This window comes from Zalophus californianus, chromosome 12 (genome assembly GCF_009762305.2).
Source record: "Zalophus californianus isolate mZalCal1 chromosome 12, mZalCal1.pri.v2, whole genome shotgun sequence".
NCBI lineage: Eukaryota > Metazoa > Chordata > Mammalia > Carnivora > Otariidae > Zalophus > Zalophus californianus.
Window position 1 is genome coordinate 2635656 of NC_045606.1, and position 21696 is coordinate 2657351.

The window sequence follows — 21696 nt, forward strand, 5'->3', positions numbered from 1 at the left end:
CTAAGTAGCAAGAACCGAATACTTTGAAAGTAATACAAATAAGAACCAGCTTCTGACTCTGGAAAATTTGCCTTGAGATCTCCTCTTTGACCCAGGCGTTATTTCAAAGCGTGTTGTGTAAATCTAGGTTCTTGAGATTTGCCTGTTGTCTTTCTAACTTAGTGATTTCTAGTTTGATTCACTGTGGTCAGAGGATGCATTCTGCGTATTTTCATCATTTTAAGTTTGACAGAGGTTTGTTTGGTGGTCCACAGGTGGTCTGCGTTGGTGCAGTTTCCACAGGTGATTAAAAATGTGTCTTCAGCTGCCGTTGGTAGGACCGCTCTGTATATGTCAGGTTCTGTTGGTCGGTTGTGGGGTTCAGTTCATCTCTTTCTTCGCTGATTTTCTGTCCGACGGTTCCATCATCTGCTGAAGGGGTGGGCATTGAAATACCCCAATATAATGCTGGATGTATCCGTTTCTCCTCTCAGCTGTACCAGTTTTCGGTTCCTGTACTTTGAGGCTCTGACAGTTGGTGCGTGCACTGCATCGATCTCTGCCTTTCGATTGGTCTATTTACAATCAACAGACTTCACGTACCTGTGAGCTTAAGTCTGTTACGTCATTATTTTCTTTCCTCTGGTTCTTTTCTTGCTTTCCTGTGAGCGACTTGAACAGCTTTCCAGGGTTCCATTTTGGTTTGTGTGTGACGTTTTCAGTATATCCCTTCATCTGGTTTCCTTGGTGGTAGTTTGACGTATACATGTGTGACCCTCACGGTCCTCTGCTCTCGGCAGTTCCCATCTTGCGGGCTTCTGCTGCACCTCGTCTGGGATATACGAGAGGCATGAAGGACACCCGGAAGTTCACTGCCACCTGCCAGGCTCTTCCTCACATCCCGAGGTCCCCAGGCGGCCACTGCCTTCTCTCCAACTGTCAGACCTCCGTGTGCTTGCTGCTTTATGATGCCTGCAGGGTAAGGGAGAGGACCTGGCAGGATTGAGGCTACTCCAGAATCTGGTCTCTGACTTTTTAATCACAACCTTAAAAGCCGGTGGGTAAGGGAATACTGCCTACGGAATATGGAAAGAAAAAGAAAAATATTCCCCCAAATTCGGTATCTAATGAAGATGTTGCCATCAAGTAACCAAGCCATAGAGATGGACTTATGTTGGATGTGCCTCAGAAACCTGCTGTAGATTTATCCTAATAAAAAAGAATGCCCAAGGACATCACTTGAGAGGGTAATCAAAAATAAGATCACAAAAATACAGAATCCACAGAACGAATAAAAGAACTTGGTGAACACCGGTCCTAGGGAAGCACATAGATGCAAATGTTTGCGCTTGTGTGATGGAAACATTAACTGAATGTCAAGAATGATTGGTGGAGTAGAAGATAAAGAACGTGAAACATAATTCAATAATAATGTGCATATGTCAAGAAGACCGTGGACCTTTTGAAATAATTGACATCAGAATGCAAACAATGATCACCTCTGGTTGGTTTTGAATTAGACTTAGATTAGGATTTATTTTAATTTTACTCTTTCTTTTAAAACTTTTTACAATTGACATCTATTATTCGATAAGAGTAATAACCTTAATATTGAGGGAAAACGGTCTTTCTTCAAGGAGAGATGACAGAAGGGCGTCTGGGTGGAGTGGTCAGTTGAGCATCTGACTCTTGTTTTCAGCTCAGGTCGTGGTCTCAGGGTCGTGGGATCGAGCCCCGTGTAGGGCTCTGCGCTCAGCACAGAGTCTGCTTGAGATTCTCTCTCCTCCCTCTGCCCCTCCTGCCTGCCTGAGTGCACACATGCTCCTTCTCTCTCTCTCAGAATGAATAAGTAAATCTTTTAAAAAATGCAAAAAATTAAAAAAAAAGAGAGAGAGAAAGAAAGAAAGCCATCGAAATACCTCCTGGAAAGTTCATACATTTCTTTTAATACCCTGTTGGGCCGAATGCACATTTTTGTGCTTCATACCTCACCGATGACTCACAGTGAATTAGTGAAAAGAAAACAATCCTTGGCACATATACTGATGCTAAGGTAATTCTGTTCTTTTGGTATAGATGCCTACAGACATCTGGGTGTTGATACTTGCAGAGATGTACATTTTTATAAGAGGAACGGACCCAAGAGTGACTGTTGAATTGGAGACAAGGATCTTCTATCATAATGGGTGTCAGACAAAAGCACAGATGTGCATTTTTACAAATGACAGATATACAGAGTCTGGAAACCATGATGAGAATAGTAAATGAGAGAGAGCTAATGTTACACATTTATACATTGCTGTGGGCCAATTCTTAGAAAAGCCAGAATATAAATGCGAAGAGTAATCAAAGGCCAGTCATTCAAGCGTCTGCAGAATTTACATGTCGAAACCTCATTTCTGAAACCTTTTGACGTTGGTGCTAGAGAGCCCCTTCCTTTCCTCGTGGGCTGAAACCACAGTGCCTCCCGTGAAGGGCCTGGACCCCTTGCTAACATCGTCAGCCCCCGATTCCATCACGATGCCATTGTCACCTAAATACCGTTCAGAGCACACACAATACAATGGTAATAACAGCCCAATTACGGAGATTGTCCATTGAAATAATGTGGTTTTTATAAGGAAGACGTCAAAGGCTATAAATGATTTTTCTAGTTTGACCAAAAAAGGATAAACTGGGATCCAGAAAATCAGGGCTGTCGGTCTCACTCTGCTGTGTACGGCCCTACCTAAGTGGATAGAGCTTCCCTGTGCCTCAGTTTCCTTCCCCGTGTTACCCTCCCCAGCAGCCCCTGCAGCCACCCTGTCTCTAAGTTGAGCCCTGTCCCAGGACAGGCACGTTGGCACGATGCCGATCTGGGAGATGGGTTGTGTTCCTCCTCTCTCTTCGGGGGTCTCGGGAAACTCGGGGCTCATGGGGAGGAAGAGGGCCGTCTTCTCAGTGCCTTCTCTTAGTGCTCTTTCATTGTTGAGAAAGTAGGCACACATGAGCCTTACTTTCAGTGTCTGCCTCCCGCACTTTTTGCAAAATACAAACAAAATCTCAGTAGCCGTGTAGAGAGATGTTACTTTGGTTCTGCGGTATGTTTCCTCCTGCAGAGTTGCTTCTAGGGAATGTAGTGATAGGAAATTGCAGTGTGAAAATTAGCAGCTCAGGCAGCATGGGTAAACATAAGAGCTGCCCGCCCCGGGGGTTCCTGGTGAGCACCTGCCTGCCCTCTGTCTGCCTGCTTCAAGGTCAAGGGGCTGCCCGCCAGCACGGCGCTGGGCACCGCGTGTGTGTCATCGGCCCCGGGTCCTTCCCCGGGTCTCCCTCCCCACCTGCTCCCTCCTTGGTGCTGCCTCCTGGGAGTGGACTGAGTCCCACTGGGGACCGGGAGTTCTGCAGGGGCGAGGGGAGGGGGCTGCCTGTCCATGCCCATCTGCAGGCGCCGCATGGTGGGGGTGGGGGGCACTGTTGAAAGGAGATGCCAAATCCCTACAAAACCCCGATGAGACATCATTGTCCTGTGGAGCCCAGATTTCTATCACTCAGATCAGAACAAAATCAGAATGTTGTTGATGCAGGTCTGACGGTGATGCGCCACCGTCTTGCCAAAGCCGGTGGTAAGTCCCCAGCGGGGCTCGAGTCTCTGAAAGCAGGTTGAAGGGTTTTCCTGCTTATCGGATGGCTTCCTTCTTAAGCACTGTGCTGTATGGCCCTGTCTTTCTCCGTATCTTACTTTTCAAAGAGCATTTCTCACTTTCACGATGGATGTGGGTACAGCCGTGAGGATTTAGCATGATGGTGGCCTTTTAAACAGGGGCCCAGGACCCTTCTGTTGCCTCGAGCCCTGAGCTGGAGGGCTGCCTTCCAGGGCCATTGGGACTCCCTCCTGGGCCCGGGAGACAGCCTTAGAGCATGCGTGCTTCTTCCAAAGATTATATTTCAATATTTTCTGTGTGTAGAATATGTAAATCAGAGGACTCTTGGAAGGCAGTGCTAGAGGAACAGCTGTGGCCCCCTCTGAGTTGTGGATGCGTGGAGGCCCCGGGAAGGGAGGGGCGGCCGCTGTACTTTGTGCTTCTCAGACCCAGGGTGGGCCGAGCCCGGAGGCTTATGTTTCAGGAGCAAAAGGACGGAAAGATATGGTAGGATGGCCGACATGCTCCTCTGCTGGGGTCTGTTGTGTGCCATGTACCTGCTCTTCCCCCTGCCGCCCCGGTCAGATTCTCTTTTGTCTGTGTTCGCGTGTTTTTGGCACTGCTGTGCGCTGTGCGGAGGGAGGGTTCTCCTGCCCTAGTGCGGGGAGGTGACCTGAAGACACGCACGGGCCCGGGACCCTGGATGCGTGGGTCCCGCCCGTGTCCTACCCGTGTCACCTGCTCAGGACATTTGCCACAGCTCTGTGCTCCCGTTTCGGCTTCTGGAAGACACGGGCGCGTCCAAGTTGGAACTCTTCATGGGGCTCTGTTTTCCCCAGTCCCCGAATGCTGCAAAGCTGACTTACGAAGATATTCACGCACATGGTGCTGGCGTCGGGAGTCGTCATCCGATTACCGAGTGAGAAAATGTATCACGGAAATGTCCGGAACAGGGGTCTGACGCATGGGGGACTGCAGGAGCCGTCATTCCCGTCACCTGTGGGAGGAGCCGGATGCAGTCCCACCTGCTAGATTACAGCCGCGGGAGGATAGCACAAATCCGGGACCTATGGGAAAGTGAAGGGCAATAAATTCATCGCAGAGGAGCGAGGAGACAGAAAGCCAATATCAGAGTGCTGTTCTTAATCTTTCAGCAAGGACCCCATGGTCGAAAGTAAGAAAAGGTGTTTATGCAACCTGATCAAAATAAGAAACTGATCACGGTCATTGAACATTCTAACATTCTGTAATTGCACACTCTACAGAAACGTTTGCAGCTTTTTGCTGCAGAAGGAGCAGGGCAGGGACATTTGACTTGCAGCCTCCCCTCTCCCCACCGTCTCCCTCACACCGTACAGATATGTTCCCTGGAAAATGAGATGTGTATGTGGAAGGGAGGTCCGTGGCGTGGTGGTGGGGAAATGGGGGTGGCACCTGCAGCTGAAGCCTGGAACCCCAGCCGGACGTGGGAGGCTTTCTTGGTATCTGCACTTGGGATTTGGCTTCTGTAGATGGGTGAGCTCGCACTGATGTGATGGAGTTGCTTTGTAAGAATTTACAAATGCCTGACGTCCTGCACCACGGACAGCACGTGACCACAGGTGGGTCTTCATCTACGTTGGGATGCCGGCCCCTGGTCTCTGCTCACAAGTGTGTAAGGGCTCAGGACCCGAGGACCGCCTTTCCCTTCCCTTTACGGCTCTTTGGGCTTCCGCGGGAAGGTGTTCAGAAATGGACATCATCACTGAGCAGCCGTGAGTAGGGAGGGGGCTGGACAAAGAAGCGCAGATCTTCCTCGACATACGATGGGGTTTTGTTCCGATAAACCCATCTTAAGTTGGAAATATCGTAAATCAAAAATGCACTGAACATACCCAGCCTCCCGAACATCAGAGCTTAGACTGGCCCGCCTTCAATGTGCTCAGAACACTTCATGAGCCTACATTGGGCAAGGTCCTAGAATACAAAGCTTATTTTATAATAAGGGGTTGACTCCTGTAACTGACTGAATGCTGTACTGAAGGCGAGGAACAGAGCGGCTCTGTGGGAGCAGAGGGTTGTCAGGGCATTGGTTGTTGACCCTTGGGACCGGGCACCTGCTGGGGAGCCACCCAGCATCCCAGAGAGGATGTACCGCACGTCGCCCGCCCGGGAAGAGATCCCATTCAAAATTCCAAGTACGGTTCCTACTGAACGTGTATCACTTTTGTACCATTGTAAACTCAAAAAGTCCTAAGTCAAACCGTCATAAGTGGGGAACATCTGTACAGGAAGAGGTGAAGCATGCTCACAGTTAAGGATGAGGGACCACGGTAGCAAACCTGTTTTTCCAGGGGCAACAGTGGGGCCATCAGATAATGTGAGAGTTTGGACTTTGTTGTACTTTGTTGTACGTCTTATGTCTGGGTAAAATAAATATGGGCTCCAGGTTTTCTTTCTATTTCTCTGTGGGAATTCTCTGGAGCTGATGGCGGAGGGTTGGGGGTACTGAGGAGAGGTGAGCTGAGAGGTGGGGCATGTCCCCGTGGTCCGGGGCAGGGGAGTGGTGTGCGGGACGGGGTCTGGCACGAGGGCATGGAGGTGGTGGGAAGTGGCAGACGCTGACCCCTTCTTGGGTGTGCAGGGGGCATGAAGGGGAGTGAGGCTGCCGTAGGTTTGAGTCTGGTGACTGGGGGGGGATGATGGGGACGTGAAGGGTGCTGCCAAGCTGGGGGAGAAACGCAGGAGCAAGCTGAGCATGGGTTCTGTCTGGGATTCGACACACCTGGCAGGGGCATAAGAAACACCCGTGACAATTCAGGGAGGCCCGAGGAGACCCGGGGAGCCCCCGAGGATGCAGGGTGCAGAGAGCCCACAGCGGGACTCCTAGATGAGGAGAAAAATCCAGCTCTGGAGGGGATCCCGTTTCACCCCAGGTGCGTGACCCGCTGTTCAGTCCTGGCGCTGCCTGGAGGGAGTGCAGACCCCGCGGGTCAGCGCCCTCACTTCCGATGCCAGCCACACCCTGGGGGCCCGGGCCGCCCCCACTTCTGACCAGCTGGGTGTAGCTTTGAGGGGTTCCGTGACCTCGCGCCAGCACGGCTCCCAGGACCAGGAAAGCCCTGTGCTTACAGTTAGTGGGACTGTCAGCCACCTGGTCTGGGGGAGACTCAGACTCCATGTCCTCTCTCCATGAAGCCCCAGAGCTCAGCGGGCCTGACACTCCAACCCTCTAGTCGGGTGATTGTTTTTTTGAACTTGGCTCCTTGGACCAACTTTACCCTCCCAAACACTGCAGACTGAGTCTGTCCTGTGCCGCACCACCTACCTTCAGCTCTCAGAAGACATTTGCATGTTGTCTCTTACCCCAGGGTAAGTGTGTGTGTGTGTGTGTGTGTGTGTGTGTGTGTGTGTGTGTGTGTGTGTGTGTGTGTCTGCAGGTTAAACAATTCCAAGATTCGTCTACATTCCTAAAATAATCCAATTCCCAGGCCCTCATCAGCTCCCCGCATGTCTCGGGATGTTTCCTCCTCTAGAAAGCTCTCATTGCCCTGTTCAGCCAGGAGCAGCCCACAGCACGGAACGTATACTTCACCGTTTCCAGCACCCAGCGGGGGACACGTGCTGCGTTCGGGCAGGATCCCGCGGTTTTGTAAGCACTGTCGAAAGTCTGTGAGCTTCTGCACGGCCTCGAGACAGAGCAGGCGGCCGCAGGTCACGTGCAGGGCTGCCTACAGTCAGTACCCGAGCGAGGAAGAATCGGAGCTGGTGCATGCTGGAGGGAGGGGGTGAAGGTGAAGCTCAGGGGAAGAGAGACAGATGGGAGAAAAGCAGGTGGGTATTACTGGCTCAGACAGGCAGGGTGTCAAGACCGTGCGACTCAGTTCTGGGCAAACGTGTAAACCACGTCCAGGGTCTAGGAGAGCACACGGCCGGCTTTCCGCACACGCGGCGGGAGCCCGCAGCACAACACCTGGACAGTATTAATTTGAAGTCAAAGAAATTGTTCTGGAAAACTGGATAGTGGGCTTGCTGAACTCAAAGCTTCCACTGTTCCTTCTGCTAGGAGAGAACTTGCTTTAGCATGTGGTGGAGCCCACAATGGAAGGGGGGAGAGACTGGCTGAGCGGGAGAGAGGAGCAGGTTGTTCATGGCTGGAAAACAAGGCCCTCGGGGGCAGAGCTGTAGCGGATTTGCAGCACTCTACTCTGTTCCAGGTCCATGCCTCTTCATGCATTTATGTTGACTTGCACCCCGCGGCGTTTCTGTAACGATTTAATACGCCCCCGTAAGAGGACGCAAAGCACAGACGGCAGGCTGCATTAAGTGAACCATAAGGTGAAGGAGAACGCGAGAGTGGCCTGTGGGATGGGGCTAGGATGCACCCCCCTCGTGGCCACACGCTTAGCTCCGCAACAGCCAATCAGAGAAGGGAGAACGGACCGGTCTGATGTTGGACAATGATCGGAAACAAGCCGTCGGGTTTGCCTGAGGTGATGGAGTTCACGGTGCAGTGTGGACCAGCATTGGCTGGGGTGGGGATGGCGCGCCGTGTGAGGTCCTGAGCCGCCTGTGTGATAAAACCGTTATAATCGATAAGTTGGTGGTGATTTCTCCGTATTGGCTGATGTCGTATGCCAATGCACAAGCCCCCGAGAGGCAAGCAAAGCAAATCCAGACAAGCAGCTCCATGCGCAAAGCTGGACCATGCAGATGGTTCACTCTTCTGTCTCAACTTGGCTTCGTCGAGGGGGGTGATTTTTGAGTTTTGCCCCGAGTTCCATCCAGTGATCTCCTGGCATATCGTTATGTCGTCTTGCTGAGTCTGTCTCCCCCCACAAAATATGGCTAATGTAAGACTTACGCCCCAGGGATGCTTCTGAGGATCAGATCATAAAACGTCAGCCCAGCGCCTGTCACACAAGGCACGTTCAAGACATGCTGGTTCTTCCTGATGCAGCACCTGCAAAATCTCGGCACAAACGGGCCGAGAAGAATGTTGGCGTGCGCCTGTCTCGGTGCCTGCGGGCCTGGGCAGAGCAACCAGGAGCTGCCATGTGGGCAAAGGGCTCGCGGGCTCACCTCTCCGATTTGTCTTCTGCAGGAATAACGCTGTACAGCCACCCGTACGGAGGGGTCTTGCTGAACGAGGACAAGATGTGAGTGTAAGGGTGGGTGAGGCCGGCCCTGACAATGGGACAGAGTCTTTGGGTTGCTTAGCGGGGGTTGGGATCCCTCCTGCCTTTGCCCCGAGTGATGCTGGCTTGGGCGTTTCTTTGCCAAGTGTGAAGACCATGATTATTGGAGAACGCATGTTGACCAAGTTTAAAACGGATGAGCATATCATACACTCCACTGTCTTTCTAAGTCAAAATTGTTCCAAGGGCATGATCTCCTTGAAGCGCAGTGACCCCATATCTTCCAGATGCTTTTTTGGGGTACGATATTTAAAAAAAAATTATTTTATGTATTTCAGAGAGAGAGAGAGAGAGACAAAGCAGGAGTGGGGGGTGGGGAGGTGCAGCGGGAGAGATAATCTCAAGCAGACCACACTGAGCTTGGAGCCTGACGTAGGGCTCAGTCCCAGGACCCCAAGATCCTGAACTGAGCCGAAGGGAGACACTTAACCAACTGAGCCACCCAGGTGCCCCTAGAGATTTTTTTTTTAAGTAATCTCTATACTCCACGTGGGGCTCGAGCTCACAACCCCGAGATCAAGAGTCACACACTCCATTGACAGAGGCAGCTGGGCGCTTGGGGTGCAGTCGTAAACAGGGCGCTCTCCATTTCCCACCTCCCTTCCCTGTCACACCGATGACAAAGGGTCAGACATCGATGGTAGGCAGAATTAGTGCAGCGCACCTTTGAACAACTGGGTTGGGGTGCTGACCCTCCGTGCAGTCGAAAATCTGCATATCATTTGACTTCCCGAAAACTTAGCTATAGCGTCACTTGTGTCCTTCCCAGGACCTTCCAAACTGAGTCAGAGACGCAGATCCGCTTGACGGGCGTCCTCTCTCCCGGGTGTTAAGGGAGCAGGAAGCACAAGGCGGTTTCTCCTCCCGTCCCCGCACTCATTCTCAGCTTCCCCCTTTAGCGGTCTCTGCCACTGGCCACGGTTCTGGCTGTGGGCTCGCTGAGGGAAAGAAGGTGCCGCGCCGTGGACGGTTTGTGGCGAGCTTCTTCTTTACGTGGGCCACCTGAGACACGGCGTGTGCGCTGGGCATTGCCAAGGAGGGGTCCCTTGGGAGTGCTCCGATGAAAACGTGACCAAGAAAGTGCGCAGTGTATATCATTACAATTAGGAGTGCACCTCCCTCTATTACAAAATCATTTTGACGTTTGGAGAGACGGAATTCAGAGGTGGGCCAGCCACCTGTGGAGCTACAGCTAATGTCCCCTCCCCGTCCCCGCAGGTGTCCCAACGTGGGCAGAGGCCACAGCTCACTGAGGACCCCGCGCTGAGGACGTCTTTCATTGTAACTGGGGAGTCAGGCTCAGTGGTCAAGAGTAGACCTTGAGATGGGCAGACTCTGAAATGTCCCTGAACTCTGCTCCCTCGTTTACGTCTTCCAGAGGCTGGGAGCGAAAATCCACGCCCGAAAAGTCGTTGAGGGGATTTAGTGACAGACTCCACGCGCTTTGCCAGGGTGCCCTGCCATCCTCAGTTCCTTATGAGTGGTCTTCTCGGCTTGTCTCCTCGTCGCTGGTTGTTACCACGGGAAAGAAGACCTGTGTCCTTTGTGTGACACCTGACGTGCTGTTCTGTTTTGCCTACAGCCTGGAGAGCATCCGTCAGTGTGGCGTCGCGCTCTGCATCATGCTGGGGTTCTCCATCCTGTCTGCGTCGATCGGCAGCTCCGTGGTGAGGGATAGGGTGAGCGGAGCCAAGAGGCTGCAGCACATCTGTGGCCTGGGCTACAGAACGTACTGGCTCACCAACTTCCTGTATGACATGGTAGGATTTGGGGACGACGTCCCATGTGCCTGCACACCGCTGATCTGTGTGTGTGTGCGTGCGTGCATGTGTGTGCATGTGCATGCGTGTGTGTGAGTGTAGGAAGGGGCCGTCTCACACTGTCCACAGAAGGGATCATTCTGCTGGTAAGAGCCAGTCAGGCTAAGTCTCCATCCATCATTTAGGACGGCTTCATGAGACGCAGGACGGACCAGCCACGCCCTGGAGCTCTGTCTGGGAGCTTAGGGACCCGCCCAGACATGCAGAGTTTCTCATCAGGAAGGTGACACGATAATCACACTAAATATGCTCTGCTCAAGGGGGTGCGAGGCGGGGAGGATAAAGGCCCTTTGAGCTGACCTGCCGGCCACACGCATAGGCTGCCTCTAGGGTGACCGTAGCCCGGCCAGGTCTGCAGAGCTGCCGATCTCCAGGGGACGCCCTGCAGGTCACTGTGTTCTGTCCTTGGAGGACAACAGCAGTGCACTCTGTTCCCTGGACTTGCAGGCCTTTAACTGGATTCAAGGCCAACGGCTACTTCTCTGGCTGCTTGGGGTTGTCCTCGTTGTGGGAAAGTGATAGTGTGTCCTCATCAATAAAGCCAGAGTCCTGCACCACCACGCCTTCCGTGTGATGGCATGCAGTGACCCCAGCTATCCCTGGCAAGGGAACGAGACAGTAAGAGCCTGAAAAGTGGGGATGGGTTTCAGGACCCCGGCGGCGGGGGAGACCCAGAATCTCCCAGACCCCAGGCAGTCTTCCTCTCTAATGCAGTCCAGACTTTATGGACCCCTTTGTCCCTGCCATGCCTGTCTGGGGGTTTAAGGGCAGGGAGGATTATTTCCTTCCCGGTTGACTGTGTTTCCATCTTCATCCAATCATTTCTGGATGATCGCTCATTTAACGGATATTTTTGGGAATCTGCATGGGGGCAAGGTGTGTCCAGGGTGCGGGGAATAAAGCCGTGAGCAAAGCAGAGATGTTCTCTGCCCTCTGGAGCTGTATTCTTTTTTTTTTTTATTGTTATGTTAATCACCATATATTACATCATTAGTTTTTGGTGCAGTGTTCCATGATTCATTGTTTGTTCATAACACCCAGTGCTCCATGCAGAACGTGCCCTCCTCAATACCCATCACCAGGCTAACCGATCCCCCTACACCCCTCCCCTCTAGAACCCTCAGTTTGTTTTTCAGAGTCCATCATCTCTCATGGTTCATCTCCCCCTCTGACATACTCCCCTTTTCTTCCTCTCCTGTTATCTTTTTCTTTTTCTTTTTTCTTAAAATATGTTGCATTATTTGTTTCAGAAGTACAGATCTGTGATTCAACAGTCTTGCACAATTCACAGCGCTCACCATAGCACATACCCTACCCAATGTCTATCACCCAGCCACCCCATCCCTCCCACCCCCCACCACTCCAGCAACCCTCAGTTTGTTTCCTGAGATTGAGAATTCCTCATATCAGTGAGGTCATGTGATACATGCCTTTCTCTGATTGACTTATTTCACTCAGCATAACACCCTCCAGTTCCATCCACGTCGTTGCAAATGGCAAGATCTCATTCCTTTTGATGGCTGCATAATATTCCATTGTGTATATATACCACTGCTTCTTTATCCATTCATCTGTCGATGGGCATCTTGGTGGAGCTGTATTCTCACGAGAGGAAGCAGGACTTAAACCAGGAGGTCAGGGAAGGACCCCCAAGGAGGCAGCCCTGTGCATGGTGTGAGGAAGGGCTCCGTGAGAGGCCCCAGGATGAGCCTGTCCTTGAGCCCAGGAGTGGGCAGAGGCCACGTCCCCTGGAAGGTCCGCAGGTGGGGAATGTTGGCCGTAGTGGTTTCCCGGCACAAGCCTGACGACGCTCTGCAGATGGAGTGTCCCTCCCAGTGCCTGGGGCTGGACGTCCCAGATCCAGGCGTGGCGGGGCCACTTCCTCCCGAGGCCTCTGTCCTGGGTGTGTGGATGGTGTGTCCTCCCTGTGTCCTCACGTGTGTCTGTGTCCCGATGTCCTCCTCTTACGAGGACGCTGGTCCTGTGGGATCAGGGCTGCTCTGGGGACCGCGTCTACCTCTGTGACCCCTTCAGGGGCGCGTCTTCAGCCCCAGTCATGTTCTGAGGTCTGGGGGCTTCAGCTTATGCGTCGCGGGGGTGGGGGACACAGTCCTGCCAGAGCTAGGCCTCCCTGGGGCCCCCCCACTGCTGCCCGTGTGTCGTCTGCAAACTAGCAGAAGCGGAGGTGGGGCGCCATCCCCTGTTCCTTGTCTCCCCAGGTCTTCTACTTGGTTTCCGTGAGCCTGTGTGTCACCATCATCGTCGCCTTCCAGTTAACAGCATTTACTTTCCGCGAAAACTTGGCAGCCACGGCTCTCCTGCTGGCACTTTTCGGGTATGTGATGAGAAACACGACTGCAGAATTACGGTTTGTTTTCTGGAAGAGAAACACCCCCCGGGATGGCTTTGAACCTGCTGCCGGCTTCGTGATTTTCTCTCTCTGCGAGCAATTATGTTGCTTCTGCGAGGGCCGCGGCGCGGACCAGCTGGAGCAGGTGGACGAGCGCCCCGCAGAGGGGGAGGAGGAGGAGGGTGGGTGGCGGGGCAGGGACGGAGGTGGTGCGGGCTGGCACGCGAGGCCCCCCAGCTGTCTGCCGACGCGGGTGGGGCCACGTGGGCTCTCAGCTGTCCTCACGCCGACATTAATCTGGAGCTCAAGCCCGTAATCCGGTTAGCTCCAAAATTGCCTTTCAGAGGAGAGTCTGTCTTGCAGCCCCGCGTCTGGCGCATTTTCCCTCTCCTGCGACAGTGGTGGTCTGGCAAGGTGCCGTGTCGTTGCTGTTGTCACTTTTCCCGGGGGAAATACAGCAAAGGCAGAGAAGTCACTGTACATACTTCTCATTTTCAGACGTTCTGAGCAGGATCATTGCCAGTGGTCCCCAAATTGTATGCAGTCGGTATCAAAAATATAGAGCTAGGTCTTCTTACACGGTGGCCGTATGTCTCTATCCAGGCTGAGCGTTGGAGAGAGACTTGCTACGAGGAGGGAAGATAAGGAACATATTTATTATAAGAGGCGGATAATTTTTTGAAAACCCCGCATTCTGCTTTACCAAAGCCACAGATGACAAGTACAGTGATTTTTGCACAGCTCACGGTGATGTCAGTGACCCAAAACATTTAACACAAACAAGCATATATTCTTATTAGATGACTGTATGGATGGATAGACTGGGGCGGGGGGAGAGACAGACGGGACAGACAGATCTTTGTGGGAAGAGTGATGTGGCCACTCCCGGATTTTGTGGCCTTGGGAAGTATCACGACTTCCTCCAAACCTCACTGTCTTCTGTGTGGAGCTTTAGTTCAGTTAGATAGTTCATACAAACCTAACAGACAGTGAGTGGTGAAAGGTCCCATTTAATTCCTCTTGGCCACATCGTTACTATGTGAACATTCTGGTATTCAGAGGATATTACGTCTTAGGCTATGAAAATCCTTGTGGTTGTGCCTGTCTATCATGCTCAGTTGGAATTTAAGTTCCCGGATATAAAGGGCTGTGTACATGGATTCCTGCTTCTCAGGAAATGGTCTGGTTTCAGTGTATGGATCCAGTTGAGTGGACGGTGTTGTGGCTTCTGTGATTAAACAGACCTCGCTCTACGTTATTTGTAAAGTTTACGAAAGCAGAGGTCATTGAGTTTAACGTAAGGTAACACGTAGACAAAATCGAGTGTGGATAAAAATGCCTAAGAAACGTGTTTTGAGGAGGAGTCTGGAAGCTTGTTTGGCTTGTGAGCACCGTTGGGAGTCTGGGTGAAGCCACATGCGTGGCAACGGCATTTTCTGAAGAATTCCAGGAGATTCACAGAATCCCTTGACTGACAACCTGGGCCAGCAGGGGCGATGCAGCTCTGGGGAAGAATTCCTATGGTCGGACGGACCGAGGGGTCTGAACACAGCAGATGGTGTCAGAGGGCAGGTGGACCCCGGTGAAGAAGGGCCCCAGGGTGGCCCGCTGGAGTCACAGAGCCACATCCCAGGGGCCACGGGTTTGTTCTCATTTACACTGTGGTTCTTCTCTCGCGGGGCCCTGGCTCGCACCCGATGCTGCATGGACATTGCTGTCTCCCTGTGCCCATCTGCTCACCCCTCCATCCCCAAGGAGGGAGGCGAGGAGACCCAGAGGACAGTCTCAGGAAGGCTGGGCCCCCAGAGTGCCCTGCAACCTGAGGATGTCTCAGGCATGAAAAGTGGCTTGCAGTTACAAAGGATTCAGAATCCAAAGAAATTAGGGATCAGACAAGGGCATAGAATCTCAAAGAGACAACAGAAAAAAATGCCCGGTGACAGTTGTCTTTTTTTTTTTTTTCCCTTAATATTCCTGCTCTCTCTAACCAGGAAAACTTGATATTTTAGTGGAGAGTGAGGAGCCTCAGCATCAAAAAGAGGAAAGGAATGTCAGAAAGAAAAGAGAATCTAGCTTCTATAAAACGTTGCAACCATAGGAACGTATTTGGTGGTTATTTGGTGCTTAAGTCTTGTGAACATGAGACCTGCAGAGTCCTGATCCAGGTCCTAGAAAATTCACTCACTAGGGGAGGGGCCATCTTTCAAAGGAAGGAAAACCCCACAAATTCTGGAAGGATTGTGAACAGTATGCCACTAGCCAGTAAGTGCTAAAGTCATCAAAATATTACATTGTACTTTAACGAAAATAGAGATTGTTAGAAGCCACTGTAGATTTCACTAAAAAATAAATTATGCTCTAGGAGCCCATTTAATTTTTTTCTTTTCTTTTTTATGATTTTATTTATTTGAGAGAGAGTGAGTGAGAGCACAGGTGGGGGGAGGGGCAGGCAGAGGGAGAAGCAGGCTTCCCGCTGAGCAGGGAGCCTGATGCGGGACTTGATCCCAGGACCCTGGGACCATGACCTTAGCTGAAGGCAGATGCTTAACCTACTGAGCCAGCCAGGTGCCTCCGATTTAATTTTTTTCTGAAAAAAAAAAAAAAAAAAAGAAAGATAGGGATCCTGGAGCTGCCAATATGTTGATTTGAACCATGAAGTTGAAAGGTGACTAAGGAACATATAGGAAAAAAATAAAAAGAAGATGGCCGCACAGCTGATGGAAGACCACACCCGAAGACTGTTCAGTAATTTGGCAAGCGCGACGCTGGTGGCAGGGGTGGTCAGTCTGTGGCGTTGTTGCTGATTTCTCCTTTGTTTAAATAAATAACGCTCTGACCCACTTGTCCAACGTCTCGGGGGGAGAACCTGGGGTGGAAACTCTCCGTACTGAGTAACAAAGCACCGACCGCAAACAGCGTGCAGTGGGGCAGGATCCAATGGAAAAGTATTCGTTGGTGGGTCCCTCTCGTTCCGACGAGGGGTGGGGGGTGGTGGATGGGGCTTCCGAGTGGGACAAGGAGCTGCCGCGTTCCTTGACTGCCCTCCTGACTGACGTGCTGAGCATCCCGCCGTGATTTGTGCCAGGCTTACCACGTCAGACACCTTGTCAGGTGTCCCTACCCAAATGCCCCGAGCCCCCCATGGCGGGGTTTAACCGAGAGACTTGGCTGGACACCAAGAGAGACCTGGCCTTTTGTACTGGAGGTGTAAGAAGACCATGATGTTTATCTTCAGCTGCCACAGAGTGGCGATATGGAAAAGAAAAGCAACCTGTCACAGACTCTTCCAGAAGATAGAGTTTGCATCAGTAGTTTTAAGAGATGTTTGGTTCACTCTGAGAGGGGATTTCATAGTTACAGCTGCCCCAAGATTTGACTCAGAGATTGCTGATAATGCTTACATCACATTGTAAACAACACTTTGAATGCTGTTGTTTCAATCGCTTGCCCAGGCAGGTACGTGAGGGAGGATCGCACTTGACTTCTGTCCCAGAAGGGGCAGTAAAGGTGTGTGGAGTTTGATTCCTCTCCACAGGGCTTTTCTTCAGACGCAGGGGTTGACACTTCAAAGCACCAAGGAGTCATGACCTACCTCTTGGGTAACTAATTTTATTATTTAACGATAATTTGATTATTTGGTACAGTGGGCTATTTAAGAATAATTGCTTACAAGCTCTACCTCCACCTTGTACATTCTAAAATAATTTCCGTTGTGCCCAAGTTACGAGGCAGATTTTTGTTGAGAGGAATTCCCAAAACAGCGTACGGTTTTTTGTATGATGGTATATGTATTGTATTTTCTGAAATATGAGGATGAAGCCTTTGACCCAGGGACTCATTCTGATGCCACGGATTCATATAGAAAAAGGAACTACAGGAGAATAATGGCCCACCTCGAGGGGCAGGCCTGTCTCCCACCATTTGGAGTCCCATACGTTGCATTCAGGAGGCGCTGCAGGATTTCAGGTGCAGCCACTAAGTCACGCTAGGAAAGCGGTGACAGGTCTGCCTCGAGTATGCGGAGAGCTTGTGGGGACATGGGAGAAAGGCTGCGGTTTACAGTGAGTGACTTCTCCACTGATGTTTGGAACTGTGACTCCAGGACCCGTGTCCTTGAATGGGGCGCACGCTTCTGTGAGAGACGCCTCGGGAGGTGGGCCATGGATGCAGCCCAGCTCCAGGATATGGAGGAAGAAAGATGTGTGCATTTGGGGAGCATGGTGGGTGTTTCTCTTAGAACCTGATGCCATCAGAAATGTGTGGGGGCTGCTTCTAAGGTCCGTCCCCTTGCTCCCCAGCTTTGCAACCACGCAGAAACGAATCCCGTGGTCAGCCTTAGCTGCTGTCAGCTGCAGAGCCCCCATTGGGGTCTCTCAACCTCGTGAACCCCTTCCCCATCCATAAATGGGTTCCCAGCACCTGCTTCCCAGGCTGTTGGAGAGGGAGGAGGGTGAGGGTGTGTCGTGGAGGCCTACAGGACAGGGCCCAACACAGAGTGGACGCTGAGAACGAAGCTCTCCAGTGTTACCTTCACGCCTTCTTTTTTCTTTTCTTTTCTTTTTTTTTTAAGATTTTTTTTTTTTTTTTTTATTTGAGAGAGAGAGAGAGAAAGCAGAGAGGAAGGGCAGAAGGAGAGAGAATCTCAAGCAGACTCCATGCTGAGTGCAGAGCCTGACACGGGCCTTGATCCCACGACCCTGAGGTCGTGATCTCAGCCCAAATCAAGAGCTGGAGGCTTAATGACCGAACCCCGTGGGCGCCCCTTCCTGCCTTCTTTTTAGGCAGGGCTCTGCTACTTTCCATTCTTGACAGCTTTGGATTCTCACTTCCACACGTCGGAACTGTTTGTGCTTTACTGACGAGAAGCGGAGCGAAGAATCAAGAGCTAGGCTTGCCCCTCGAGGGAGGGGTGGTGGGGACGTCCTTGGGCTTCTTCCAGCTCAGGGAGCTCCCGGGGCAGGTGCCCACGTGGCCTAGCTGTTGACCCTCCCCTGCCCCTTATCCTCAGTGCTCCCTGGAGCCCCCTCCCCCCCCGAATGTGCTCTGTGTTCAGGAAACACCCTAGGATTTGTTGCAAAGTGGGTTTCCGTTCACTAAGGGAGGGAAAATGACCCGGCCAACAAAACTCATCTACACTTCCGTCCTTATACCAGTTCACGTTACAGGAAGACAAACATGATTCTTCCCTTCGTTCTGTAGCTACGCAACTCTCCCGTGGATGTATCTGATGTCCAGAATCTTCTCGAGTTCGGACGTGGCTTTCCTCTCCTATGTGTCCTTGAACTTCATCTTCGGGCTCTGCACCATGCTGATGACCATCATGCCCCGGCTGCTCGCCGCCATCTCCAAAGCTCAGGTCAGTGGGCTCCCACCACGCCTCTCGGGGCAGCAGGGCATGCCGGCTCATGCCCCGTGTGCTGTTTCTCCAGCTGGAAGTAAAGGAAAATGTGCAACTCTCCACTGTCTTTAGTGGTCTCTGGATAGAGACCCCGCCCCCGAGGAACGCAAACACCAGTGCCATTATGAGAGCTGAGCTCGGGCATCCCTGTTCGTTGACGAATTCCTGATCGGTGGTTGGAAGGGTAGCTGAGTGTCCGGGTGTCTCAGGAGTAGGGGTCAGAGACCTCTCTCTGGGATCACGTGCCATGGCTGAGCATGCTCTCCGACCCCAGGAGCGCTGGATGATCCGGCCCATTCCGCCCTCCTTCCTTGTGATCCCTGGAACATACCTCGTTCTGCTACCTTCAGGGTCTCGGAGCAGAGGGCTGCCCTGAGAAGGAAGAGGGTGAGGGAATCCTGCTCCAAGAACCCTCTCTCCGACAGGTGTTCACGGTAGCGAGTCACTTTTGCGGTGTGGGATCCCCAGCAGGCGTCTCGGTCAAGCTGGATCCAGTTCTGTCCCTGCCATGCTCCGCCCCCCGTGAAGTCCGCCTGGGTCTTAATCTGCTTTAAGCCCTCCTCTGCGCTACCCGTGGGGACAACCGTCGGAGTTTTGCATTGTCCTCTGTCCGCTTATTTCTGTCCTTTTCATCTCTCCTCTTGGCTCTCAGCTCCGACCACTGTCCCTTCTGACTCCACGCTGTCTACCTGGACCCCAATTCCTCAGTCATTCTGGTGTTTGATTGACTCGTGGGTGGAGAAGGTAGCCTGAGAAAGGCCCAGCCCTCCCAGTTCTGGAGGCTGTGCTGCTGGCCTGTCTCAGGTGGGTCGGGGATGGGTGGATGCCCATTGCTTTGCTCAGCCCTGGGCTTGCAGAGATGGTCCACTTTCCAGGGTGGCTCGTACTGTTTTTGGGTGTTATGCCCTATGTTGGTGTGGAAGCACTAAGTACGGAAACATTCATTCAGAGAAGGAAACAATCTGTTTTGGTGATTTTTGCAGATCTAGTGTCGACACTAATCTGTATTAATGTATCTAGCCTCTAAGTAGGAAACCCCGATACAGTTATTGGGCTTTAGCTTGAGGAGGACGTGGAGGGTAGCAGAGGCAAGTGCATGCTTTCCCTGCCAGCCCCACGGATCTCTGCTAGGACTTGGGCCACTCCGGGTGTCCCCATGAACTAAGGTGAGAAGGAAGGCAGACTCAGGGTGGATGGACCCTCGCTCTGGTGGGCAAGGCGGAGCTCTAGGGGACAGGATCAGAGGGCAAAAGCGAAAGGAGGCAGGATCCCCTGGACCCAGAGAGGAGTTGAGCCGGGAGCCTTTGTGTTCCTGATAGTCCAGCACTGACGTCAGCATCCGGTTACAAATAGCGTTGCTTATGTGGACAGACAGCAAAGGCAATAGTTTGTTTGCAGAAAAATGGGTCAAGCTCAATTGTTCACAAATAAAAAGAGACATTTTATCATTTTGCTAAGGTCTCCCTTTTCTTTTGCTCTTTATTTTGGTATTGTTTGCTTAAGAAACCCAACATCGTAAATGGGTGATTTCAGATCTTCACTCGTAAGCTATAGGGCAATAAATATATTCTTATAGTATCAATCAGAGGTGACCAGTAAACCAGGATTAACCATTGTGTGTCCAGACTGTGATGTTAGAGCATTTTAATTTTTACCAAATCACAATTTTTAAGCTGATTTCTATAGAAAATGCGTTTTGAGTTCTAACGCGCCATCTTGAACATCTCCTGGTTGGGATGAGAGGGATGTCCGGAGGGGAATAACTCATAGTTCCAGTAATTTCTTTCCTTGCATACTTCATCAATTCGCAGTTATCCTGAATTGGACATTTATGGATTGTTACTCCCTGATTTTGTGCAGTTATATCCTGTTGTATGTGCAGGTTACTTGTTACTTCGGTGTTCAGGCGTCGTGGACAGTTCTGTTCTCATTGGAACAGGGACAGTTGTCAGTTCCTTGAGGCAGATCTAGAGTCCCCGTCATTACTATGTCTGTCCCTTCGTTCCCAGTTCCTGAGTCGGAAGCTGTAATATTCTACCGCTTCTACATTATAACCAGTGAGAAAAGATGCTTTCATGTGGCACATTATTTGATACAGGGACTGACACAGTTTTATAAAAACTGGGATTAATAAGCTCCTTTGGGACTGGTTAAAATCTATAAAGATGGTAGGTAGTCAGGACAAGAGTCAAGGGAAAAATCAGATGAAGCATTCATGTTTTTTCTGTGTCTATATGCAAAAGACAATAAGCCACAATGGAACAACTCATACTCCTTTGTTGAATTTTCTGTTGCTCCCAAATCACGTTATTTTTAAGACTGCATTTATATAAGTCAAGCTGTCCATTTGCATCATAAGGGAAAACTGGACCTTGTCTAGGATGAAATGTATCATTGATGATTTTGTAAATTTTTCCTTAGTATTTGTGATACGGCACATCCCATGTCGTGTATTATAATGTATACCTCATGATGATTTTGCTTCCTTATAAACTATTATTCTTCAGATGAATTTTTGAATGACCGTAAAACAGTGAGCCTAATTCTTTTTTTTTTTAAAGATTTTATTTATTTATTTGACAGAGAGAGAGAGAGAGAGAGAGCACAAGCAGGGGGAGAGGCAGAGGGAGAGGGAGAAGCAGACTACCTGCTGAGCAGGGATCCCAACTTGGGGCTCAATCCCAGGACCCTGGGATCATGACCTGAGCCGAAGGCAGATGCTTAACTGGCTGAGCCACCCAGGCTCCCCGAGCCTAATTCTTGATGATTACTTCTATAGCCTTGTCAGGTAGCGGTAGTTAACTGTGGTCTTTCTGAACTACATGCTTAGCTACACCGTGTCTAAAAGTCAGCTCAAAGGACCACTTTGCAGTGAATTTTCTCCAAAGGCTGCATTCCTGGGTGGAGAGATTTTTTTTTTAATAATTTTTTATTGTTATGTTAATCACCATATCTTACATCATTAGTTTTGGATGTAGTGTTCCATGATTCATTGTTTGTGCATAACACCCAGTGCTCCATGCAGAACATGCCCTCTTTAATACCCATCACCAGGCTAACACATCCCCCCACCCCCCTCCCCTCTAGAACCTTCAGTTTGTTTTTCAGAGTCCATTGTCTCTCATGGTTCGTCTCCCCCTCCAATTTACCCCCCTTCATTCTTCCCCTCCTGCTATCTTCTTCTTTTTCTTTTTTCTTAACATATGTTGCATTATTTGTTTCAGGAATACAGATCTGTGATTCAACAGTCTTGCACAATTCACAGCGCTCACCACAGCACATACCCTCCCTAATGTCTATCACCCAGCCACCCCATCCCTCTCACCCCCCACCACTCCAGCAACCCTCA

The 21696-nt window shown here is 51.1% G+C and overlaps 1 protein-coding gene across 1 annotated transcript in view; it reads left to right on the forward strand.

Annotated features, from left to right (window-relative positions):
- The window catches only part of ABCA13 (ATP binding cassette subfamily A member 13), a 366584-nt gene that overhangs the window by 257924 nt on the left and 86964 nt on the right, over window positions 1-21696 (forward strand). Inside the window, 4 exon segments of the mRNA XM_035723335.1 lie at window positions 8686-8740; window positions 10362-10539; window positions 12819-12934; window positions 18149-18305. Of these exon segments, the coding sequence (XP_035579228.1) occupies window positions 8686-8740; window positions 10362-10539; window positions 12819-12934; window positions 18149-18305 (506 nt within the window).